Source organism: Natator depressus, chromosome 1, assembly GCF_965152275.1.
Source record: "Natator depressus isolate rNatDep1 chromosome 1, rNatDep2.hap1, whole genome shotgun sequence".
Taxonomy (NCBI): Eukaryota; Metazoa; Chordata; order Testudines; family Cheloniidae; genus Natator; species Natator depressus.
The window spans coordinates 245,065,477-245,087,663 of NC_134234.1; the positions used below are offsets into that span (position 1 = coordinate 245,065,477).

Here is a 22,187-nt window from a genome sequence, read left to right on the forward strand (position 1 = left end):
TGAAATTTAGCTTCCCTGGATGACTTATTCCTCCCCAGTTGGGTTTTAGCTGCTAAATTAGCTGTTCTGGGATCTATGAGCTGCACAATGAGAGGAGCAGAGTAGAAAGGGGATGGCAGATAGGGCAGAAGCAGGAAAAAGAGAGAGAGACACACACAGAAAAAGAGAGAGAATTCTAATTGTGGATTCACAACTATATCATACAGGACTTGAGCTCATGGGGAATGGATTTTCATTCTCTGCATCTGACCCATTCTATTCCATCTGTATAGAGTGTTCTCCCAAATGGAAAGAAGAGATTGTCCAGTGAAATGGGGCAGTTTCCAATGACAAGATGTGGGAAGGTCTTATTTGGCATACCTGGACACAACAAGAGGCACCACTTATTTCTCCCTTACAAAAACTTGTCCCCCTTTTCTCCTCTGCAATGGCTTTTGCCCAGTGGTCTTTAATTTCCAAAATGGAAAATAAAACAAATCCCACTCAAATAAATATTCAGGAAAATCAACTGCAAGGGCTCCCCAGCCTCCCTTTCCCTGGATGGTTCTTTCCTGGTATTCACCATCCTGAATTTTCCATTGTTCTGTTAAAAAACCAAAACCTCCAGTGAAGGAGACAGGCTGTCTCAGAACTCGTGCCTTCCCTCGCACTTCTGCAGTCTTGATGCCTCTTTCTTGGGCTACAAACACAGCATGGATGGATTACAGACGATCACATTTCAATGTTTTTAAATTTTTCTTTTCTTTTCTTTTCTTTTTTTTTTTTTAAAAAAAAGGGAAAATAGAGTTATAAACACATGTATCACAGCATTTCAAAAGGCCCCCCACTGCGTCTCTGTTAGCAGTTCAGCCTCCATGTTAAGCCTGGATGTAAGGCAGCTGGAAGATTAAAACGGCATTGTTAGAACATCCACTGAAATGTCCTCATGGTTTTTTTCTTCTTTGTTTGTTTGTTGTTCCATATTTATTTTATTTGTTTATTTTTTTTAAAGTTTGGCAGGCAAAGAGAAAATGCTTTCCCCCGCCCCCCCCCCAATGGTCTGTCAATTTTGTCTTCTATTTTTAGGCAGGAAGAAAAATAACGATGGGTTTGTTTTTTTTAAAGGTGGTAGGGGTTTGAAAATGGCCTCGAGGAGGTTACATTCTAGAGGTGACTCAAATGGTTGATTTGTTTCTTTGCTTGTCGCTTGTATTCTCCTCTTGCCTTGCAGTTGATAGTTTTTGGTTCCCCATGTCCTGTACAGACTCAGGTTTCACATCCTCCATATAACCTGCTTCCCCACCCACCCCAGGTGGCAGTAGATAGATGCAACAGTATTTTCACTTGACCTTTACATTATGACACTGAAGTTAAGAGTTAGATGGAAGAGCCATGTTATAGAAAAGCTTTCCCATCTCTGTGAGAAAGAACGAAGCAACAGAAAGTCCTCTGGAGATGCAGGTGCCATGTTGAACTGAGCTCTACCTTGGCACTGGCATCAGTTTGAGATAAATATAGCTGTATGTATGTGTATACATATATATACACACACACACACACACATTTGTTTGTTATTTATTTATTTTAGCACACTGTCCCATTCTCAGGTCTGGATTTGGGGCAGTTGGTCCTGGGGACAGGTTGGACAGAAGGGGCCAGGGTGCAGAAGAAGCCAGATATAAGAGTGAGGCCCAGGCCTCCCCATGCACAGAACATGGACCAGCCGTAGCCATGACTGATGTCATCAGGAAGTCCATACAGGTAGCGGGGGTAGCGGGAGAGCTCGAAGTTGATTCCAGCCACGCATGTGCACAGTGAAATGATGCAGAAGGTACCTGGAGAAGGACAAGAGAGGGGGAAGGAGGGAGGGAAAGAATAAAGAAAGGTTAGAATGATAAAAGCAGCATTCCCCAGCTATCTAAAAGAGAGGCAGCATGATCATAAGGTAATATCTGAAAGGCTGGGGGCTGGAGGAATTGCTACAAAAAGAGGCATGGTCACACTGGATGCCAGGAACTGCTGAGCTGTAGCATTGGCCCTGGCTAGAGCTGGTTGGAGAAACTTCCATTGGAATATGCTGTTCCATCAAAATCAAATTGCTTTGTGAAATCAAGGCAATTTCACTGGTATTTTGTTTTGAAAAAAGAAAAGGGGAGGGGAACTTCTGACCGTGTCAAACCATTTCTGACTAAAATGTTTGTTTTTAATTTTACGTGACTTTTCATTTTTTAAAAATTTTGCAATATATTACATCATTTGAAAGTTGAAAATCTCAATGTTCTCAAAACAAAACATTCTGAACCACCTAAAATAACACTTTTGGGGAATTTTTCTTCACAGAGAATTTTAAATTGTTTGGTTTTCACTCCAATTCTGAACATTTTGAAATCTCCAAATCCTTTGCAAAACGGAACATCCATCCTCCTTGCTGCTCTAGCCTGGACTCTGCCTCCCTCTGTAATACTGGGGAAGTCACGGAGGCCTGGTCTACACTAAAATGTTAGGTCAACCTTGCTACATTACTCAGGGGTGTGAAAAATCCACACCCCCAAGTGATGTAGTTAAGTCGACCTAACCCCCAGTGTAGACAGCACTAAGTCGATGGAAGAATTCTTCTGTTGACCTAGTTACCACCTCTATGGGAGTTCCCATCGGCATAGTTAATATCTACACTGAAGCGCTACAGTGCTGCAGCTGCAGTGCTCCAGATATGCTGCTGTAACACTTCAAGTGTAGATAAGCCCTGAAACTTGCTGCCTCAGTTTTCCATCTGCAAAAGAGGATAAGAGTACTTGCATCATGAGAAGCTTGTGTGTGTAATTCTGGCAGATAATAAGTGTCATGGAAAGACATGAGTCTCATTTTAGTTGAGGTTTCGTTGAGCTACTCTCCCTTTATGAGCTTGATTTTCCTCTTCGATCCCACCCCCCAACTTCACCAAATTAAATACAGACCTCTTCAAATTTCACAGGAGTGAACCATCTGTCTATAGTGTGTTCTTATAATGTATCACCAAGGCACAAAATGAGATCAAACTAGCTAGAGACATAAAGGGTAACAAAAACATTCTACAAATACATTAGATGCAAGAGGAAGACCAAGGACAGGGTAGGCCCATTGCTCTCTGAGGGGGAAAAAACAACAATGTGGAAATGGCAGAGGTGCTTAATGACTTCTTTGTTTTGGTTTTCAGCAAGAAGGTTGGTAGTAATTGGTCTAACATAGTGAATGCCAGTGAAAATGAGGTAGGATCAGAGGCTAAAATAGGGAAAGAACAAGTTAAAAATTACTTAGACAAGTTAGGTGTCTTCAAGTCACCAGGACCTAATGAAATGCATCCTAGAATACTCAAGGAGTTGACTGAGGAGATATCGGAGCCATTAGCGATTATCTTTGAAAAGTCATGGAAGATGGGAAAGATTCCAGAAGACCAGAAAAGGGCAAATATAGTGCCAATCTATAAAAAGGGAAATAAGGACAACCCAGGGAATTACAGACCAGTCAGCTTAACTTCTGTACCCGGAAAGATAATGGAGCAAATAATTAAGCAATCAATTTGCAAACATCTAGAAGATAATAAAGTGATAAGTAACAGTCAGCATGAATTTGTCAAGAACAAATCTTGTCAAACCAATATGATAGCTTGCTTTGACTGGGTAACAAGCCTTGTAGATAGGGGGGAAGTGGTAGATGTGGTATATCTTGACTTTAGTGAGGCTTTTGAAACTGTCTTGTATGACCTTCTCATAAACAAACTACGGAAATGCAACCTAGATGGAGCTACTATAAGGTGGGTGCAAAACTGTTTTGAAAACTGTTCCCAGAAAGAATTTATCAGTGGTTCACAGTCATGCTGGAAGGGCATATTAAGTGAGGTCCTGCAGGGATCAGTTCTGGGGCCAATTCTGTTCAATATCTTCATCAATGATTTAAATAATGGCATAGAGAGTACACTTACAAAGTTTGTGGACGATACCACGTTGGGAGGGGTTGCAAGTGCTTTGAAGGATAGGATTATAATTCAAAATGATCTGGACAAACTGGAGAAATGGTCTGAAGTAAATAGGATGAAATTCAATAAGGATAAATGCAAAGTATTCCACTTAGGAAGGAACAATCAGTTGCACACATACAAAATTGGAAATGACTGCCTAGGAACGAGTATTATGGAAAGGGATCTGGAAGTCATAGTGTACCACAAGCTACATATGAATCAACAGTGTAACACTGTTTCAAAAAATGTGAACATAATTCTGGGATGTATTAGCAGGAGTGTTGTAAGCAAGAAACGAGAAGTAATTCTTCTGCTCTACTCTGCACTGATTAGGCCTCAACTGGAGTATTGTGTCTAGCTCTGGGCACCACATTTCAGGAAAGATGTGGACAAATTGGAGAAAGTCCAGAGAAGAGCAACAAAAATGATTAAAGTTCTAGAAAACATGACCTATGAAGGAAGATTGAAAAAACTGGGTTTGTTTAGTCTGGAGAAGAGAAGACTGAGAGGGGACAGGATAACAGTTTTCAAGTACATAAAAGGTTGTTAAAAGGAGGAGGGAGAAAAATTGTTCTCCTTAACCTCTGAGGATAGGACAAGAAGCAATGGTCTTACATTGCAGCAAGGGAGATTTAGGTTGGACATTAGGAAAAACTTCCTGTCAGCATGGTTAAGCAGTGGAATAAATTGCCTAGGGAGGTTGTGGAATCTCCATCATTGGAGATTTTTAAGAGCAGGTTGGACAAACACCTGTCAGGGATGGTCTAGGTAATACTTAGTCCTGCCTTGAGTGCAGGGGCCTGGACTAGTTGACCTCTCGATGGCCTTTCTATCCTATAATTCTACCACAGAATCTGAGCACCTCTCCCTAGAGATGATAGCCAAAATCACAGTAGAGCCAATGGTCTAATTTTCCTCCTTACTTCCCCCCTAACACAGTCAGGGCCATGTTATTATTATAGTTCCTTCTCTCTCTCTCTTTTTCCACATTCTTCTCTTACTACTCCTCTTCTCTCTCCTTCTTACTTTTGCCTCTTTTTCTTCCTCTTCTTTACCATTGCTAGTTGCAGCTAAGCAGTGAATTGTACACACTCCATTCTGCGGGCATGAGTGGAGTTATGCTAGAGTAGAATATTTCTGGAATGGCTGAAGCCAACCAGACAAGGTGTTGGGGAGAACACATACCAAAGGACATCCTTGGCACACAGGGACATGCCAGTATGCCAAAATCCTTTTTAGAGGCTACAGCAAAACAAATCTAGGATCTCCATGTAAATTCCATCTCCGCCACTGACCTCCTGCGTGACCTTAGTTCTGGCTCACATTTTCTTCATGCAAATGCCTGGGCATGCTAGCCATTAACCCATCCCGTGCTGCACAGCACGGAACGCTCTGGCCAGTGTCGTACAAACAGAGTGGAGTGCTGTGACCACAACTCTGAATGTTTTCCTTTGGCATGAAGGTACACACAAAGAGTGATCAAAACTGGTCCCCTACCCCGACACTTTTTTGGACCTGATTCTCACTTGCACCGAGGCTATTTTACATCGCTCTGGGAGTATACCTGCTGCCAGAACTTTACTGTAAGCGGGCATTGGGCTCTTTGGAGCTAAAGGTTTCACAGAACTCTTGAAAGGAAGAGATGCTCTGAACCTGTCCCTGTTCTGAGGATAAACGAAGACCAACAAACAGAGACAAAGAGCCTCCATATATTTCTGCTGCTGTTGGTTTTATCTCCCTGCCTCCCACATACATGACCCTGGCCCCATGTATTTCCTCTCCCTCTCCCTGATGTATCTGAAACTATATATCAGTATGATACACACTGGCTTGACTTCTCTCTAGACAAACCCACAAAGCCAGCTGCCAGCAAACGCCTTCAGAACTCTGGCCATTCAGTCTGCACTGCCGCCCATGACAGAAGGTCCCCTGTAGTGTGGTAAGTCAACCTTGCTGGCAGCCTGTCAGACTCACTCCTCTAATGCACTGATGGTGTCCTTTGGCCCAGAAAGCTCCTGGCAGAGGCATAGGAAGGAGAATGGGAGGAATTTGATTTTTCACCTCAGTGGGAGGAGAAAAATACATTGATGTTAACCCTCATTTTCCCCTCTAACAAAGGGGCGGTTGAGGGGAACTTTGTCTTTCTGGCCAAATTCTATACATGGCGACCAGACATTCCTGAATAATAAACGTTTTATGGTCCCAATTAGGATCAGGTCCCCATTGTGCAGGGTGCTGTGCAGACACAGATGAAGAGACAATCCCTGTCCCAGAGGGTAAATACCTAAGAATCACCCCAGATTAAATGCTCCAGATCTTTCCAAATATCTTGCAGGCACACCCCAGGCTCTAGGGTCATCTTTAGAGAAGTGTCACACCATCTGAAAATCAACAGCAGGAGACGCAGGGCACTGGAGGGCCTCCTTCCCAGAAGTCAGCAGGTGATCCTCTCGTCTTTATTCTGAAATCAACCCACTTGTTTGATGAGAAATCCCAGTCCCTTCCCCCACATCCTCCCTTGTTAAATGGATTATCCTCCTAACATGAGGCTGTATGGGTAGGAGTGCAGTAGTCCCTGTGTGGCAGGCCGTCCTGGCTGTTATACTGTGATGGGAGGAAGGTGCATGGCAGAGCTACCGAGCTATAAACTAAGCTCTGTGGCTTGTTTCAAAGGGCTGTGGTTAGAAAATGGCAAAAGAGTCCCTTCTTTGCTAAAAGGAATGTGATAATTTCAGCTCCATTAGAGACATAGGATTGTGAGAGGAGGTATCAGGGAAAATCTGGGTTGCCAGTTTGAAACCATGTGGTTGCTAAATACGAAAAGGAAGGAAGTACTCCCCTTCTCCTACACTTCGTCTCATCTATCTCAAGGGCAAACTCTTCAGGGAAAGGACTGTATTTGTACAGTGCCCACAACAATGGGGCTCAGATCTTGGTCTAAACACCACCACGTAACAAATACTAATGAGGAGAAAGTTACAAACAATGGAAAGTAAAACCAGCCATGAATGTGAAACTCATTAAAAATGCTGTTTCTGTCCCTGGATCAAACTCTGTGTTTTTACTGAGCTAATAAATAATCAGTAGTATGCGCAACAATTTGCTGGTGCCTGGCTCCATACCCCTCCACTGTCCTGGGTTACGTAAGATGTCATGTACAATATTTTAAACACCAATTTACCAGCATCCATCAATGACATGCCATTATCTCGCTATTTATTGTAACTTACCAAGGCACAAAAAATGCTGAATCATGCTGGCTCGAGAAAATTTTATGTCCAGTGTGTGAATCCCACACGCTGTTCAGATTCAACTGTCAGAAATCGGATGGCCCCACTTACCATTAATCAGGCCTCATGATGTAAGAGGTACCAGGGCTACAGATAATAACTGAATGCTGGTGTGTTTTGGGTTGTTTGGGGACCAGTGCAAAATGAGTTGGGGCCTGCAGTCCAATACCTAGTGAACAGATGCCCACATGACATAAAACCACCCTCCTGATTGGCACCATTGTTGGACTGAATGGGTATGGAGATTGAACCACCCCAAGAAGTGGTCTCTCCAAGTCAGGGTTAGACATACTGCTGGGCCAGTGTGAGGGGAAAGTAGACTACTGTTGCCCATGATACTGTACCTACGCTACAGACACAGGACTTCAGAGCCTCCAGGACTGTCATATTTCATGAACAATTCATTGTAACAGTCTCTTCCCCGCAAAAAATTAAATCCTAAAGAATTTCCCTGATAGGTTCTTGCAATCAGTCATGTACTTCCCTTCCATGTTTACTAATGAGTCAGCGTCCCAGGACAGCAGTGGCAATATAGAATTTTTATTTGTTTATCAAAAACACTTTCTGCAGCTTTGGGATAATCATCCAATCAGAACTGAATGCAGATGGGCTGAGGTTTAAATCTCCCCTCCATGGAATTGGCGGATAGAATATGAATGACAGGCAGTAATAACAGTCCGCCAGGGATGTGTTGGCATCCAAGCGGGACTGGGGGGAGAAAAACTGACTTCTCCAGCACAGCTGACAGGAGTGGAATAAACTGAATTCTGTTTGATGGGGGCAGAGAAATCCAGGCTGAGATTTGTGAGAGGAGGTGGGATCATCCCAAATGAAACACTAGTGAATGAGATAAAGCCACAACAATATTTTTGATAAAGGAAAAATAACATTTAATTGGGAAATGCTTCTGTCAGGCAAGACAGCAAGCCTCATCTAAGGCTGTGTCTACACCACAGAAGTTGCTTTGTTTGACATCCAGTAGCTACTTCCTTTCAATCTGGTTTTGAAAATGGTTGCCCTGATAATGGGGAGAGGTTCAATGCCTGTTACTACACATTAATTGTGTTTGTCTAGCTATTAAATCAATAAAAGGTAATAACAGAAGCTCTATCTTGAAAAAGAGGAGTGTAAGAACTCACCGGGAGTACTTGTGAGGTACCACTGCTCTGTTAATCTTGACGAGGCCTATCTGGGGAATCTATATTATTTATTATCTATTATTATTTATTAATTCTGTTTGATATTATGAACCCTCTGTACCTATCTATATCAAACTATAAACTCCATGATGACTGTAAGACTGGTCTGTGCCTTCTCTGCTGTCTTTTTACCTCCATCTTGGTGTGAAATTCCAAAGGGTGGAGACACAGGGCTAACAATGGAGGGTTGTTAAACCTCCCTTGAGGAATTCCACCATGATTTCAACAATTTCCATCCCACCATCAACCTCAGCCTGGTCCAGTCCACACATGAGATCCACTTCCTGGACACTACAGTGCTAATAAACGATGGTCACAACAACACCACCCTATACCGGAAACCTACTGACCGCTATTCCTACCTACATGCCTCCAGCTTTCACCCTGACCACACCACACGATCCATCGTCTACAGCCAAGCTCTGCGATACAACCGCATTTGCTCCAACCCCTCAGACAGAGACAAACACCTACAAGATCTCTATCAAGCATTCTTACAACTACAATACCCACCTGCGGAAGTGAAGAAACAGATTGATAGAGCCAGAAGAGTTCCCAGAAGTCACCTACTACAGGACAGGCCTAACAAAGAAAATAACAGAACGCCACTAGCCGTCACCTTCAGCCCCCAACTAAAACCCCTCCAACGCATTATTAAGGATCTACAACCTATCCTGAAGGATGACCCAACACTCTCACAAATCTTGGGAGAAAGGCCAGTCCTTGCCTACAGACAGCCCCCCAACCTGAAGCGAATACTCACCAACAACCACATACCACACAACAGAACCACTAACCCAGGAACCTATCCTTGCAACAAAGCCCGTTGCCAACTGTGCCCACATATCTATTCAGGGAACACCATCACAGGGCCTAACAACATCAGCCACACTATCAGAGGCTCGTTCACCTGCACATCCACCAATGTGATATATGCCATCATGTGCCAGCAATGCCCCTCTGCCATGTACATTGGTCAAACTGGACAGTCTCTACGTAAAAGAATAAATGGACACAAATCAGATGTTAAGAATTATAACATTCATAAACCAGTCGGAGAACACTTCAATCTCTCTGGTCACGCAATCACAGACATGAGGGTCGCTATCTTAAAGCAAAAAAACTTCAAATCCAGACTCCAGCGAGAAACTGCTGAATTGGAATTCATTTGCAAATTGGATACTATTAATTTGGGCTTGAATAGAGACTGGGAGTGGCTAAGTCATTATGCAAGGTAGCCTATCTCCCCTTGTTTTTTTCCTACAACCCCCCCCCCCCCCAAGACGTTCTGGTTAAACTTGGATTATTGCTGTGCACATTGTAAGATGAGCTATTGCCAGCAGGAGAGTGAGTTTGTGTGTGTGGTTTTTGGAGGGGGTGTGTGTGTGTGTGGGGGGGGGGGTGGTGGTGAGAAAACCTGGATTAGTGCTGGAAATGACCCACCTTGATTATCATGCGCATTATAAAGAGAGGTTTCAAAGAGGGATGGGCTATTACCAGCAGGAGAGTGAGTTTGTAGGTGTGTCTGTGTGTGTGTGTGGGGGGAAGAGTGAGAAAACCTTGATTTGTGCTGGAAATGGCCTTCCTTGATGATCACTTGATGATCACTTTAGATAAGCTGTTAGCAGCAGGACAGTGGGGTGGGAGGAAGTTTTGTTTCATGGTCTCTGTGTGTATATAATGTCTTCTGCAGTTTCCACGATATGCTATGCATCCGATGAAGTGAGCTGTAGCTCACGAAAGCTCATGCTCAAATAAACTGGTTAGTCTCTAAGGTGCCACAAGTACTCCTTTTCTTTTTTCTTTTTACGAATACAGACTAACACGGCTGTTACTCTTAAACCTCCATGGTCTTCCATTCAAATAGAGACAGGGAGCTATCAGGCACTCAGAAGACCCAGTATACTCAGGTGGGCTGGTAACCAGGCAGTCGATCACCTGACCAGGGGGTTAAGGCTGACCTAACAAAGGAGTCTGGAAGTCTATAAAAGGACTAGGTCTGCTCAGAGTAGCTGTCTCTCACCAACCAGAACAGGAAAAGAAGCATGTGTTGAAGAAGAGAAGTCCCAGAATCCGGACCAAATCCCAGAGAACACTTGAGTGGTGAGTAAACTGAGGCAGGGTATCACACACAAGTGTTTTCTTATTTTGCTTAGATCTATATATCTTTTGTGCATCTAAAGGAAAGAGTGATCGCTTTTTAGAAACCCTTTGCAATGTCTGTGCCTATTTGCTTCAAGGATCACATGTCCCAGAAGGGGTAAATTATAAACTAGAGAATCTACAAAGCCAGTGTTCTGAGAAAGGGTGGGCTTAAGCCACTGCGATGTCTTGGGGGTGGGGGTGGGGGGTTCAGAACTGGTTCTGGGGGCCTACAGCAGCGGGGCCATGAGGTCCCACTTCCAGGTACCCAAAAGAGAAACTGCACCTGGGGACCCTACTTGGATAAGTTTTCATGGAGGATATTCAGAGCTGCAGAGGAGGAAAACCATGCACGAGTTTCGACTGTGGTTCGAGAGTCCACTTTTGCCCTCTCCATATTGGACGCAGTACTGTGTGGAGCTAGTTACAGCCATTTCTCAGCATGATTGTATCAAGCAGGGCTGCAGAGATGTTCAGGTAGGGAGGTTTTGTTATCATCTGATTACCAGGCTGGCCAACCCTTCTAGGCGATCTACAGCATGATTTGCTAACATGGCTCTTGTACCAAAAAAACCAAGCCCCTCTCCTCAGTGGTCAGGGTGGCCATGTACATTGATGGATCAGCTAGCTTACAACGAAATCTTTTAGGCCTTGTCTGCACTAGAGAACTGCACCATTTGGAAGTGAACCAGTTGTACTGAACTGGTTTAGACACAGACAGCTCAGTTTGCCAGCAGTAGCCATGCTGAATTGGTTTAAGGTTTTGCTCCACACCTGCACTTCTGCTTTCTCACATACATTCCTCCATTCTGATTACCAAGTAACTAGTTTTATAGAGTCCCTTGTATTTGCTCTGTGGCCCAGCCATGCGTCAATTCCTTGCCCTCTACACCTGTGTGAAGCCTAAGCTGGAAAGCTAGAGGAACCTCTGTATGCTGCCACTGTGCCAGAACCCTGCTAACGACAACTTTGTTTAAACATGCCTGTGGCTAGTATTTGTGTCTGAGGCTTTAGATAAAGGATGAAAAGCTAAATATTAGTGGAATTCGTTCCTTCACCTTAAAGAGACACCATGGATTTGAAAGCTAGTCAGTTCCTAAAATAGTTACAAGTAGTTTCCAGTACTTGTAGCCAGACAGCCAGCCCCCCCTCTCAGACCAGCATTGCTGGAAACACACGGGAGCCAAGACACTAGGGCGCTCCAGCACAGCCTTTGAAGCTGTGAGAAGCACAGGTGTGCTGCTACAATGTGCCTCTGGGAACGTATACAACAATTGGGCTCACAGCAGGCAGAGGCGCTGTGACAGACATGGCTCTTAGCCCCTACTAAAACAGCATGATGCACACACACCAACATCCTAGGTGGGAAAATATTTACCCTGATAAAAGAAGTGTCCAGTAGTCGAAACTTATTGTTTCTCCCCTGCAAGTGTGAACTACTCTTGCGAGAGCTGGCGTCACCCCGACAGACCAGCCCCAATTTAGCATAGAAAGGAGAAAGAGAATAAAGGAGTACAGAGGTATAAGTAGGGGACCTACAGCACCATGATTTTTGAGTGCTTTTCACTATCTATCTGCTGGTCAGATAAGTGACAGCCTCCCAAGGCTTCTGCAGCTAAGAGGGTCCCTGAGCCTTGTCCCTTATTCGTCTTTCTGCGGAATTGAGTGACCGATCCTGGCTTGGCACCGCTGGAATCGAGAGATGCAAGGAGGGTAAGAAGCACCCACACCTGATCTCCTATCTTTAGTGTACACATATTTTGAAATAGAGCTCTATACTTTGTTTTCTTTCTTTGGGATTGTAGCTTCAGTTTTGTAACTTGTTTGTGTGTGTAACATCTCTACACTTAAATAAGTAGGCACTAGCAATTTTGTAACCACATGATTAGAATCTAGTTTAATAAATTTTGGTAACCATTTATGCATAAGCCTGACTTGTTTCTCTGGTTTACTGTGAAGCAGCCAACACAATTAAAGAACCTCAGCCGTTTTGGCTATAAAGCCTGGCCATTAGGTGAGAGTACTAAGAGCCTAGCGTTGAGTTGTGCCGCCTCCACGGGGCAAACTCTTGGGGCACCTGTCAGTCAATCCTGACTGCCCGCTGCGAAGGAGCTCTGAGCTCTAGCAGTTAAAGTCACGGGTGTGGAGAGGCTCTTAGTGCTGCCATTGGGGCACCTGTCAGTCAGTGTTGACTGCCCGCTGCGAAGGAGCTCTGAGCTCTAGCAGTTAAAGTCACGGGTGGTTAGGACCTTGGGGCATCCGTCAGCCTAGCCCGGGCTGCCCGCCGCGAAGGGACAGTGCGTCCTAGCGGTTAAAGTCACGGATGGTATAAACGGGCATAGCTGGCACCTCACCAAACATCCCTGGCCATCGGCTAACAGTACTATGCCTGCCCCTGAGACCCCTCAAAAGTTATGTGGCTCGACAATCACATTTACCTCTTGGTTTTTAAAAAATATCTCTTCTGTGCCTGACTGAAAGACACACACCCCTTCCCCGCGCCTCCCAAAAAAACAACTGCAGCAACTGACTCATGAACAGACTGTACTTTCAAATGTGCAAGATAAATAAACTAGGGGTGGAAACAGAGATTTTTTTTCCTCTCTGATCTCTTACAGTTATAAGAGCCTCAGGTGTTACTTTGCAACTCTAGTAGGTAAGAACAGCCCCACAGAAGTCTGATTTAGAAGATGATAGCATCCCTTTATTTAACCCAGGCAATTCTCACTGAAATGTGAGTTTCGTTTTTTAAAGTGTTTCTGTAGATCTGTCTCTGGATATTGTTGCTATTGGTTGTTATTTGTGGTTATTAATTTCTTTGGAGAGTGTGCTAGTCTTGTGGTCGTCATCTGATCTTTTATTATAGAGCTGGATGAAAAAACCCACATCACAACAGAAGCTGCATCATTTTCAGCCTCTCTCTACCCTACAAGATTTTTTGTTCCAGGTACATGAAACAAATAAATAACAAAATGAGTTCTGATCCTGAGGTAGATGTCCCATTAACTAGTTAAATTATATCACAATCCTGAAATTATTAAAGAATAAAACAATACTGCTCCTAGCTCCTTGGTGACAAACTCCGTTGTGAGGGAGCAGCTTTGCAGTAAACTCCTTCTGGGCATGGACTGAATGCCTCAGCGGCACACGGCTCTTGAGAGCACTTTATTGCTCTGTGCACACTTGCACAGAATATAAATTATTGTTTAATTATACACTGTCGCATCATCATCAGCTAACAGACAGGTTGCAGAATGCAAAGGATTTACTTTAAATTTGCCCTTATAAAAAGGCTTGGGCGGAAGGAGATATCTGATTGGCTGACAGGGTTCCCATGCTGTGTCATTATGAGACCATAAACCCACATGGGTTGGAATTTAATACACTTTTTAAAAACTAAGACCCACAATAAACAGCGGGGTGTATAGTAATGCTGTTATCGTGTCATATATCTGCTGGTTGGGTGCTTCTTGCATTTGGCCTTTGGCCTCATGTATCACAGCATACTGGAGGCACGCATAGTAAACCACGGTAACCATGCATCCTGTTGTGTATTATTTCAGCAGCACTGCATGTGTACTGAATTGTAAATACACAAGCTGTAGTGTACACCTGGGGAACGTGTATCCTGTACCATAACTGTACACCCTGCTGAGCCAGATCCTCAGCTTGCGTAAATCAATGCATTTAATTGAGCTACACCTAATTACACCAGGTAAGGAGTTGGCCCTTTGTGTATTACTGCTCCTATGGCACATAGATATGACACAGTAACTCCAAATTGTTGTATATAATGACACCCAAGATTTGAGCACAGGACTCTACAATTGCAGTGAAACGTGTTTCGTATGATTGCACCAATGGTGCGTATACAGTGCACCTTATCAAGTATCTCTGCATCCAAGATATGCCCAACACAATAAGTGCACACCTTCCCATGTGTTCTGCACACAAGAAAGGAGTGACACTGTCACTGCACATCCTGTCTTGCATTATTTCTTCAGAAGCTACAGTCGCACTATGTTTTGATGAGATGGACTCCAAAAAAGAACAGGGGATGCTCAAAGCATGGGAGTTGCTCAGTGACTAACGTTGAACACTGTGGACAAGGTGATGACCGTGGCAATCTCACCTCAAGATAGCCCAGCAGTAATATCATGACTGACTACACCCATGAGGCCTACATGATGTCTTGCAACCCTGCAAGCACATAACCAGAGTAAAAAAAAAACAAAAAACGGAGCCAGTATTAGCATGGCCCTTTAGTGGTGTGGGGGTAATATAGGTAGAGGTAATTCATGTCATAATTAAGTAACTTTTTGTGGAAATAACTCCTTCCATCACTGCAGATCTGATCTCCCAGACTGTTTATCCTGCTGCAAGTTTGTCCAGTATCTGACTCATATGCCTCCCGTTCCATCACATCTCAGATCTGCCATATAACCAGACTGCTAGATTGATGCCAAATTGCAGCACTGGCAGAAACCCCATTACGGGTTCTCAATTAATTTGAGCTGACCTTCATTATCACATAGAAGGACTTGACTTGTCACAGTTCTGCATTCACAGCAGTAAGGGTGTTGGACTGAGATTCACTTACTCAGCAGGTGGGTCTAACAAATCTTTAGGAAGGCAAAGCACTCAGTAAGTAGTGATCAATTAGTCACAAATGGGAAGCTCATCAGGATGATCTCATCATGGTTGCCTCCAGCACTGGACAGTAAGATTTCAGCTTCCCATTGTAACACAGACTTATTTATAACTTTCTGTTATCTTCTCTTTAAATGTGTTTTAGTCTCTCGTTTGCATGTTAACTCTCTTCCCCTGCCAGTACAGGATTTGTGTCAGTTCAGACCAGTTTCTTCTAGCTTTGTGGCTACTTTATCTTTTTTTTTCCTCACAGTCGTGATTACTCTTCAATTTCTTACACATGCGCAGTTATATTTAAGCTGAAACTTAAATGTAATCAGAACAGACTATTAAAATCACAGCAGGCTTCTTATCCAGTTTAAACATGCCTTTACTCCCCATAGAAGAGACTTTCAGCACCCAGGCTAATTTTTCCCTTTTCTAGGATGTGGAGGATAGATCTACTTCTGCTCTGAAAAGCAGATCCCTAAATGGAAGCCTGACTTTGGATTTTAAAGTGAATTTAGAGCTGATGAGAATTGTCAGATTCATGGCAGCTGAGGTCCTTTCTTTGTCTATAGAAGCACAGCATAAACAGAGGCAGTGCAAACTTCTCCCACACTGCCCTGCCAATGCTTCTAAAATACTCTGCAGGGAACAATTCAAGTGATGAGAGGGTAGTGTTATCTCCATGTCCATTTAATCCTTATTCCTCTGCTGTGGATGCCATCAAAGATGCCATCTGGTGCCAGTTGTGGTGGTGGTTGTTGTATGATTTGGACATCCTGTCTGACTTGGATTGAATTTGAATGGGTGGGGGGAACCTTGCTGTAGACGGCTTTGTAACTCACAACCAGTCTCCTGAGCCATTCAGTTAGAACTGGAACCGTTTATATTTGTCCTGAGGGATATAATTGTCCAGAAATCAAACTGAGATTTTCATTGTCCTGTAAATGAAGCCTGCAAAGAGACAGGACAAATCCATGAAAATGGTATTACATGAATTGCAGAGTGGGCAGCAGCACGCCTGATCCCTTATTTTCTGCCTTTTAAAGGATTACATGGCATTGAGAAGGGCTAAGATGGATTCTTTCTTCATGTTGCAGGGAGCTAAAACTTTCATCTACCATGAAGCTGTCCAACTCCACACAAGTACCATATGTGTGACTAACTTCTCTATTGCCCCCTAATAGGGCCCTTGAGAATAGAAAAGACAGGCCCACATTGCAAGGGTGCCTGGGAAGGTGGGTCTGAGTCTTGAGTCAATTTCTAAATTCCAAACTGGGCCCTGTTACACATACACAGGCAGTCCCCTTTCTCTTTCCACAGAGAGTTGTTCCTGCCTCGTAAGGTGTGGTGCCAGCCCTGCCTCTCCTTCTGTTACCCATGCACTGCCTTCCTCTCTGTTTGGTACCAGTATGCTAAAGGCGTTCAATAAGTAATTGTTTAAAAAACCCAGTAAACTCAAGTTTTGTTTGACCATCGTCCTATGGTCTTGAAATGCAAATGCCAGCAGCAGATCAAAGCCCTGGTGACGTTATCAAGAAGCAGAGAACTACAGAACTTTAAAAAAACGTGTAGCTTGTCTTCCATGGCTGTAGCTGGGACAGTCCTTTGTGTTCCTATCAGAGCCTACTCCATACGTTTTGTCCAGCTTTCATTCACCTCTTCACAGCAGAGCTACTGTTCTCCCAGAAGAAAGGGGCTACACAGACTCTCCCCAGAGCCAAAGGACAGATCATTTGCTGGCGAGCAGCACAAGGCATTACCTGCTTTCTCATCTCCCCAGAGGGCTGAGTGTACTGCCTCCACACCTCTACCAGTGCATGCTTGTCTTGGGAGTGAGCAATTAGAGTTCTCTCTAGCTATTTGGCCTACTTTAAAAGGAAACAAAACAAGAGCCGTGAAAAAAACACCTTGTGCTGCAAAATCAGCATGAACTCACTTAGCAGTCTAACGTAGGCCACATTGAGGAAAGTGGGCCTATCCCAATCAGCAGTGAAGGACAATGGGTTGTTGTGATGGAGTGGGAATTTTCTGTAAATATTTTGTATAAACCCTGTGCCTCAGTTCCCTCCATAGCCTGCATTGTCACCTGGGGGTAGAAAAGGGCTACTTACTCTTGAGCAGGGGACCAGGCAGGTGTGACTGACGACTTGCTGTCTTGAGTTTGGGGCCCATGCCATTGGAGATTCCATGTAGACAATGGAAAAGCCAAACACTGGGACATTTGCTACCTAGCAGCTAAAGACCAGGGATGGCCCACCCCTCCACAGGAAGCCAGCCGTGTTTGACCAGCTGGACAACAAAGGACTGAGGCAGGGCCAGGTGGGACTGGCCCAAGAACTTCAACAAAGAGGGGACAGAGTGGGAACCAACAGGACACCACTTGGCTGGGGCTCTAAGCCAAGAATGAACCATGCTGTAACTTTCTTTAATATATGCTAACCAAGGACTTTCTATACTGTGTTCCAGTTGACTAATAAACCCTTCTGTTTGGATAATGCTGAGTGAATGTCCCTGCAGATGCTGTTGGAGATGCATTGCTCCCTAAGATAGGACAAGTCTCCTTCAGGCATCTGCCTCAGTGGGGCTTGCTGAATGGAGTGCACGGTGTGAAGCAGGTACTGAAGGACCAGAGGTCCAGCCTAAGGAGGTGGTGAAGCCATGGGGCTTATCCTCAAGGAAGAGTGAGACCCCTAGGGAGTCTGGCTTACTGAAGGAGTCATCCAAGAGGCTGTTCCAAATCTGGGGTCATAGCACTGATCCTGTTCATCCTTGACAGTTGTATACACTCTCTTTTCCTCTCTCACACACAGAGCTACTGTCAGAGCTCTGAACCACAAAAAGCCAGAGTTCTTGTGTGATCTGATACAAAAGTGCCATAACTACTTGTGTTGGTCTGTTTTCTCCGGGGTGCGAGTGCATGTCTAGGAGCAGCAGAAATGAACAATAAAAAGAAAGCATTTGAAGTTTGCCTTTAAGGTCAGCTGATGTTTCCATGGCAATCAAATGCTACAAAGATGACACTAAATTCTCCAGTTGCAGCTACTGATCCATCCCTTCTGTTAAAAGCATTAAATGAATACCACCTGTGTCACACCTCTGAGGTTGGACTGGAATCCACCACTGCTTCAACCCCTCACCCCCAATTTCCACATGTAGACATAAACTCTTAGGTTTTCACTTTAAAGTACTGTGCCTGTTGGTATCGGCATAAAGATTAGGCTCCATTTCTGATGTTCTGTGCAAATCATTTAGTGAAAACTGTGTTTCTGCCAGAAGGAGGACACATAGTCCCACAAGTGAACTGATTTTACAGCAGGTGGTGAGATGTGTGTTGCGAACCCTCCTTGAGGAGTATTATTGTAGGAAGTTACAAAAGGGCACTACAATGGAGGATACAGAGTGATTTACAGAAGCGATCTTGGTGAAAGCAGTGTTTCACGCTCATTTTTCAAAGTGTCTACTTTTGAAATTGGGTGATAATATTATTTTAAAAAATGCAAAACCTGTGTGAAACACAATAAGGCTGCAGAGTGAAGCACTTGGAAGTCAAGAAATGTTAAAATTAATCTGCTACCTTAACTGTGTCCTTTGGGCATATGTATTATGATGCTGTCTTGTATCTTCTTGTTGTACAATCAACCTTAACTTTTGCATTTCTAACATTAAAACTGGGGGGAGAGAGGGGTGTGGGAAAAAGGTGGTGTCATAAAAATAAAGGGAAGGGTAAGCACCTTTCTGTATACAGTGCTATAAAATGCCTCCTGGTCAAAGGCAAAACCCTTTCACTTGTAAAGGGTTAAGAAGCTAAGATAACCTCGCTGGCACCTGACCAAAATGACCAATAAGGAGACAAGATACTTTCAAATCCGGGGGGGGGGGGGGGACGGGATGGGACAAAGGGTCTGTCTGTCTGTGTGATGCTTTTGCCGGGAACAGATCAGGAATGCAGTCTTAGAACTTCTGTTAGTTAGTAAGTAATCTAGCTAGAAATGCGTTAGATTTCCTTTTGTTTAGTGGGTGGTAAAATAAGCTGTGCTGAATGGAATGTATATTCCCGTTTTTGTGTCTTTTTGTAACTTCAGGTTTTGCCTAGAGGGATTCTCTATGTTTTGAATCTGATTACCCTGTAAGGTATTTACCATCCTGATTTTACAGAGGTGATTCTTTTACCTTTTCTTTAATTAAAATTCTTCTTTTCAGAACCTGATTGCTTTTTCATTGTTCTTAAGAGCCAAGGGTTTGGGTCTGTGTTCCCCTGTACAAATTGGTGAGGATTTTTATCAAGCCATCCCCAGGAAAGGGGGTGTAGGCCTTGGGGGGATATTTTGGGGGAAGACGTCTCCAAGTGGGCTCTTTCCCTGTTCTTTGTTTAACACGCTTGGTGGTGGCAGCATAGGGTTCAAGGACAAGGCAAAGTTTGTACCTTGGGGAAGTTTTTAACCTAAGCTGGTAAGAATAAGCTTAGGGGGTCTTTCATGCAGGTCCCACTTCTGTACCCTAGAGTTCAGAGTGGGGAAGGAACCTTGACAGGTGGTATAACTATTTAATTTTCTAGATTTTTATTTTCTTGGTGAAAAAAGGAAATAAAGAAAGAAAATGCCCCATTCCATAGCTGACAGGCACCAGTTGGCCACAGGATGACTGATGACTGCTAGTCTCTCAGGACAAATATGCATTTCCATACCTGTATATATACATCCCCTATCAGTGCACAAATTCAAAAATGTTTAAGGCAACATAAGAGCCCCATGCCAGCTCACCAGTTTCATTTTTATTTGCAGCTTAATGCAATCTATGGCCTTAATCTTAAAGGGCTTAAACCAGTCCAAGACTTCAGATCAATTTAAGCTGCTTATGCCACTTCAAGGCCTTAAATAATTTTAAAATGCAAAAGAAGAGTAAAAAAAAAATCAGAATTAACAGGGTAACAAAAAGGCAGACTCCTTCCTGCCTATTAACCTGTTTTGAAAGGCCTGTGTCCAAGCCATGCAAATACAGAGTAGCTCTTTGTCCCCCTCTAGTGTCTAAACCACATATAGGTGTTAATTATATGACCGCCTCATGGTGGGATTACACATGCACTTCCTGAGAGGCACACGCATACACCCGGTGCCCATTTTTAAGTGAGTCTCCCCATGTCATGGACAAATTCAAATGAGCATGCTCAGCATTTGCAAATGCTCCGAATGTTGTCAAACCACAGCTACTATTTGTCAAACCAAGGAAAGGCACTATTCCTCAGTGAAGACTACATTTATGCCCCTCTTCAATGCTTACATTTTAGTCATTGATTATGTAGTTCTCTTTCAAAAGGGATGGCCAGATTTCTTTGTGTGTAAGTGTTATGTATCTGCCATCACTCACAAATGGATGAAAAGATTTTGTATAAGCTTCCCAAAATTATTCATTTCTTAGAAGAGAACAAGCGTGAGAAATTGGATTCCCAAACGAGAATGTTATGAAAAGTTACAGGCATGTAAAACAGAATCTCATAATGGAAAATGTTTTCAGCCTTCACCATAGCAACTGCTTCTACTGTGACCACTATAAGAGATGCAACAAAAAGAATAAATGGGGACCACGACCATTTTGCCACATAAAAAGTTACTAAAAAAAGGAATTCCGTTAGCCTCTGCCATTTTCAGCTGAACTCCATGGAGTTTCATCCTGTCTCAGTTTTTTCCCTTCTTGCCTCCCCCTTGGTAGCTGCTATCAAGATACTTCATATCTGCCTTGGAGAGATCAATCACGGAGCTTTGCCACATGCTTGTTTTAGTAAATCCCTACATTTTGTTTGACAAATCAATCAGCAGTAGAATTATTATTTTTGTGAGATAGGAGCCCACAGACAAGTGGAATAGAGGCCCTATTTTTCACCTTCATATGCAAGTTTCAACTTAGGTTAAATTTGGGATCCAAAGGACTCAACAGCAGGTAACCATCCGTGGCTGCATAGACAGACATTGCAGTTGTCATTTAATTGCAGATATGCACCGCACAGCCATAGGCAGTACAATGCATAACCTTTGACTTCTTGAAGACGAGCCTCTACTTGGTGAGCTAGAGGAAGATATGCATGTGTGTTGCAAAGAGACAGACCGATACACACAACAGCTCTGATATATAAACCCACCAAAACTGTCAGCACTTGTCCACTCTCTCTCCCACATACCCAGGAATCAGTTTATCCTGAGATTTCTATTTGCCATGTGATTTATTCCCCTCAGCGTTATCCTGCTCACTGAGATCGTGGATAGCACCAGTGATTTTCTGGAAGCCACTTGGCACTGACAAACACTGGCATGATACACATGGCTGTGCTGTATTCCCGCCCGTGCCTTGCAACAGGGGGAAATGCACTACTCAGATGTTGCTTTGGGCACCTGAAGGGTTGTTTCCACCATCCTCACCCTGTTCCCAGACCAGAATGCAGAAATAGATGTGAGTAGAATCTCATACCTGGTTGGGTGTTTTCTTTAACAAACATCCCTGCTTTGCATATCTGGGATAAAACACCAGATTGTGCTGGCAACCTGCATACTGATCCTTGACTTTCTTTTTCGTCACACATCTTCCTTGTCTGCTTATCACTCCCGTACCAGCAGCCACAGGGGACAGTGGGTATTGATCACTGACGTGAGGAAGGGGTATGTAAAGTATTCGTAGCCCTGACCCATATCATGTGACTAGGGACAGACAGTAAGGATGAGTCACTTAGCAGCACTCCGATATGGTGTCAGAAGAAAACTAAATCTGTGGTGAAGATGGAGCCACTGTAAACTCCTGAAGCTCTCACACTGGCATATTACTGGGGGAAGGGATTGAAGCACTTCCGCGTGTTCCTAGAAGCAAGGGCTAATACAGAGAAATTAGACAGGAAGGAATCCACCACACTTGCTACATGGGGCAGGCCAACAAGCACTGGAGACCGATAGTACCTTCCAA

At 43.7% G+C, this 22,187-nt stretch overlaps 1 protein-coding gene across 1 annotated transcript in view; it reads right to left on the minus strand.

Annotated features, from left to right (window-relative positions):
- The window catches only part of TMEM178B (transmembrane protein 178B), a 325,002-nt gene continuing 302,815 nt past the window's right edge, over window positions 1-22,187 (minus strand). Inside the window, exon 5 of the mRNA XM_074940013.1 lies at window positions 1-1,814. Coding sequence (XP_074796114.1) covers window positions 1,564-1,814 — 251 coding nt within the window. The 3' untranslated portion in view covers window positions 1-1,563. The remainder of the gene's footprint in view (window positions 1,815-22,187) is intronic.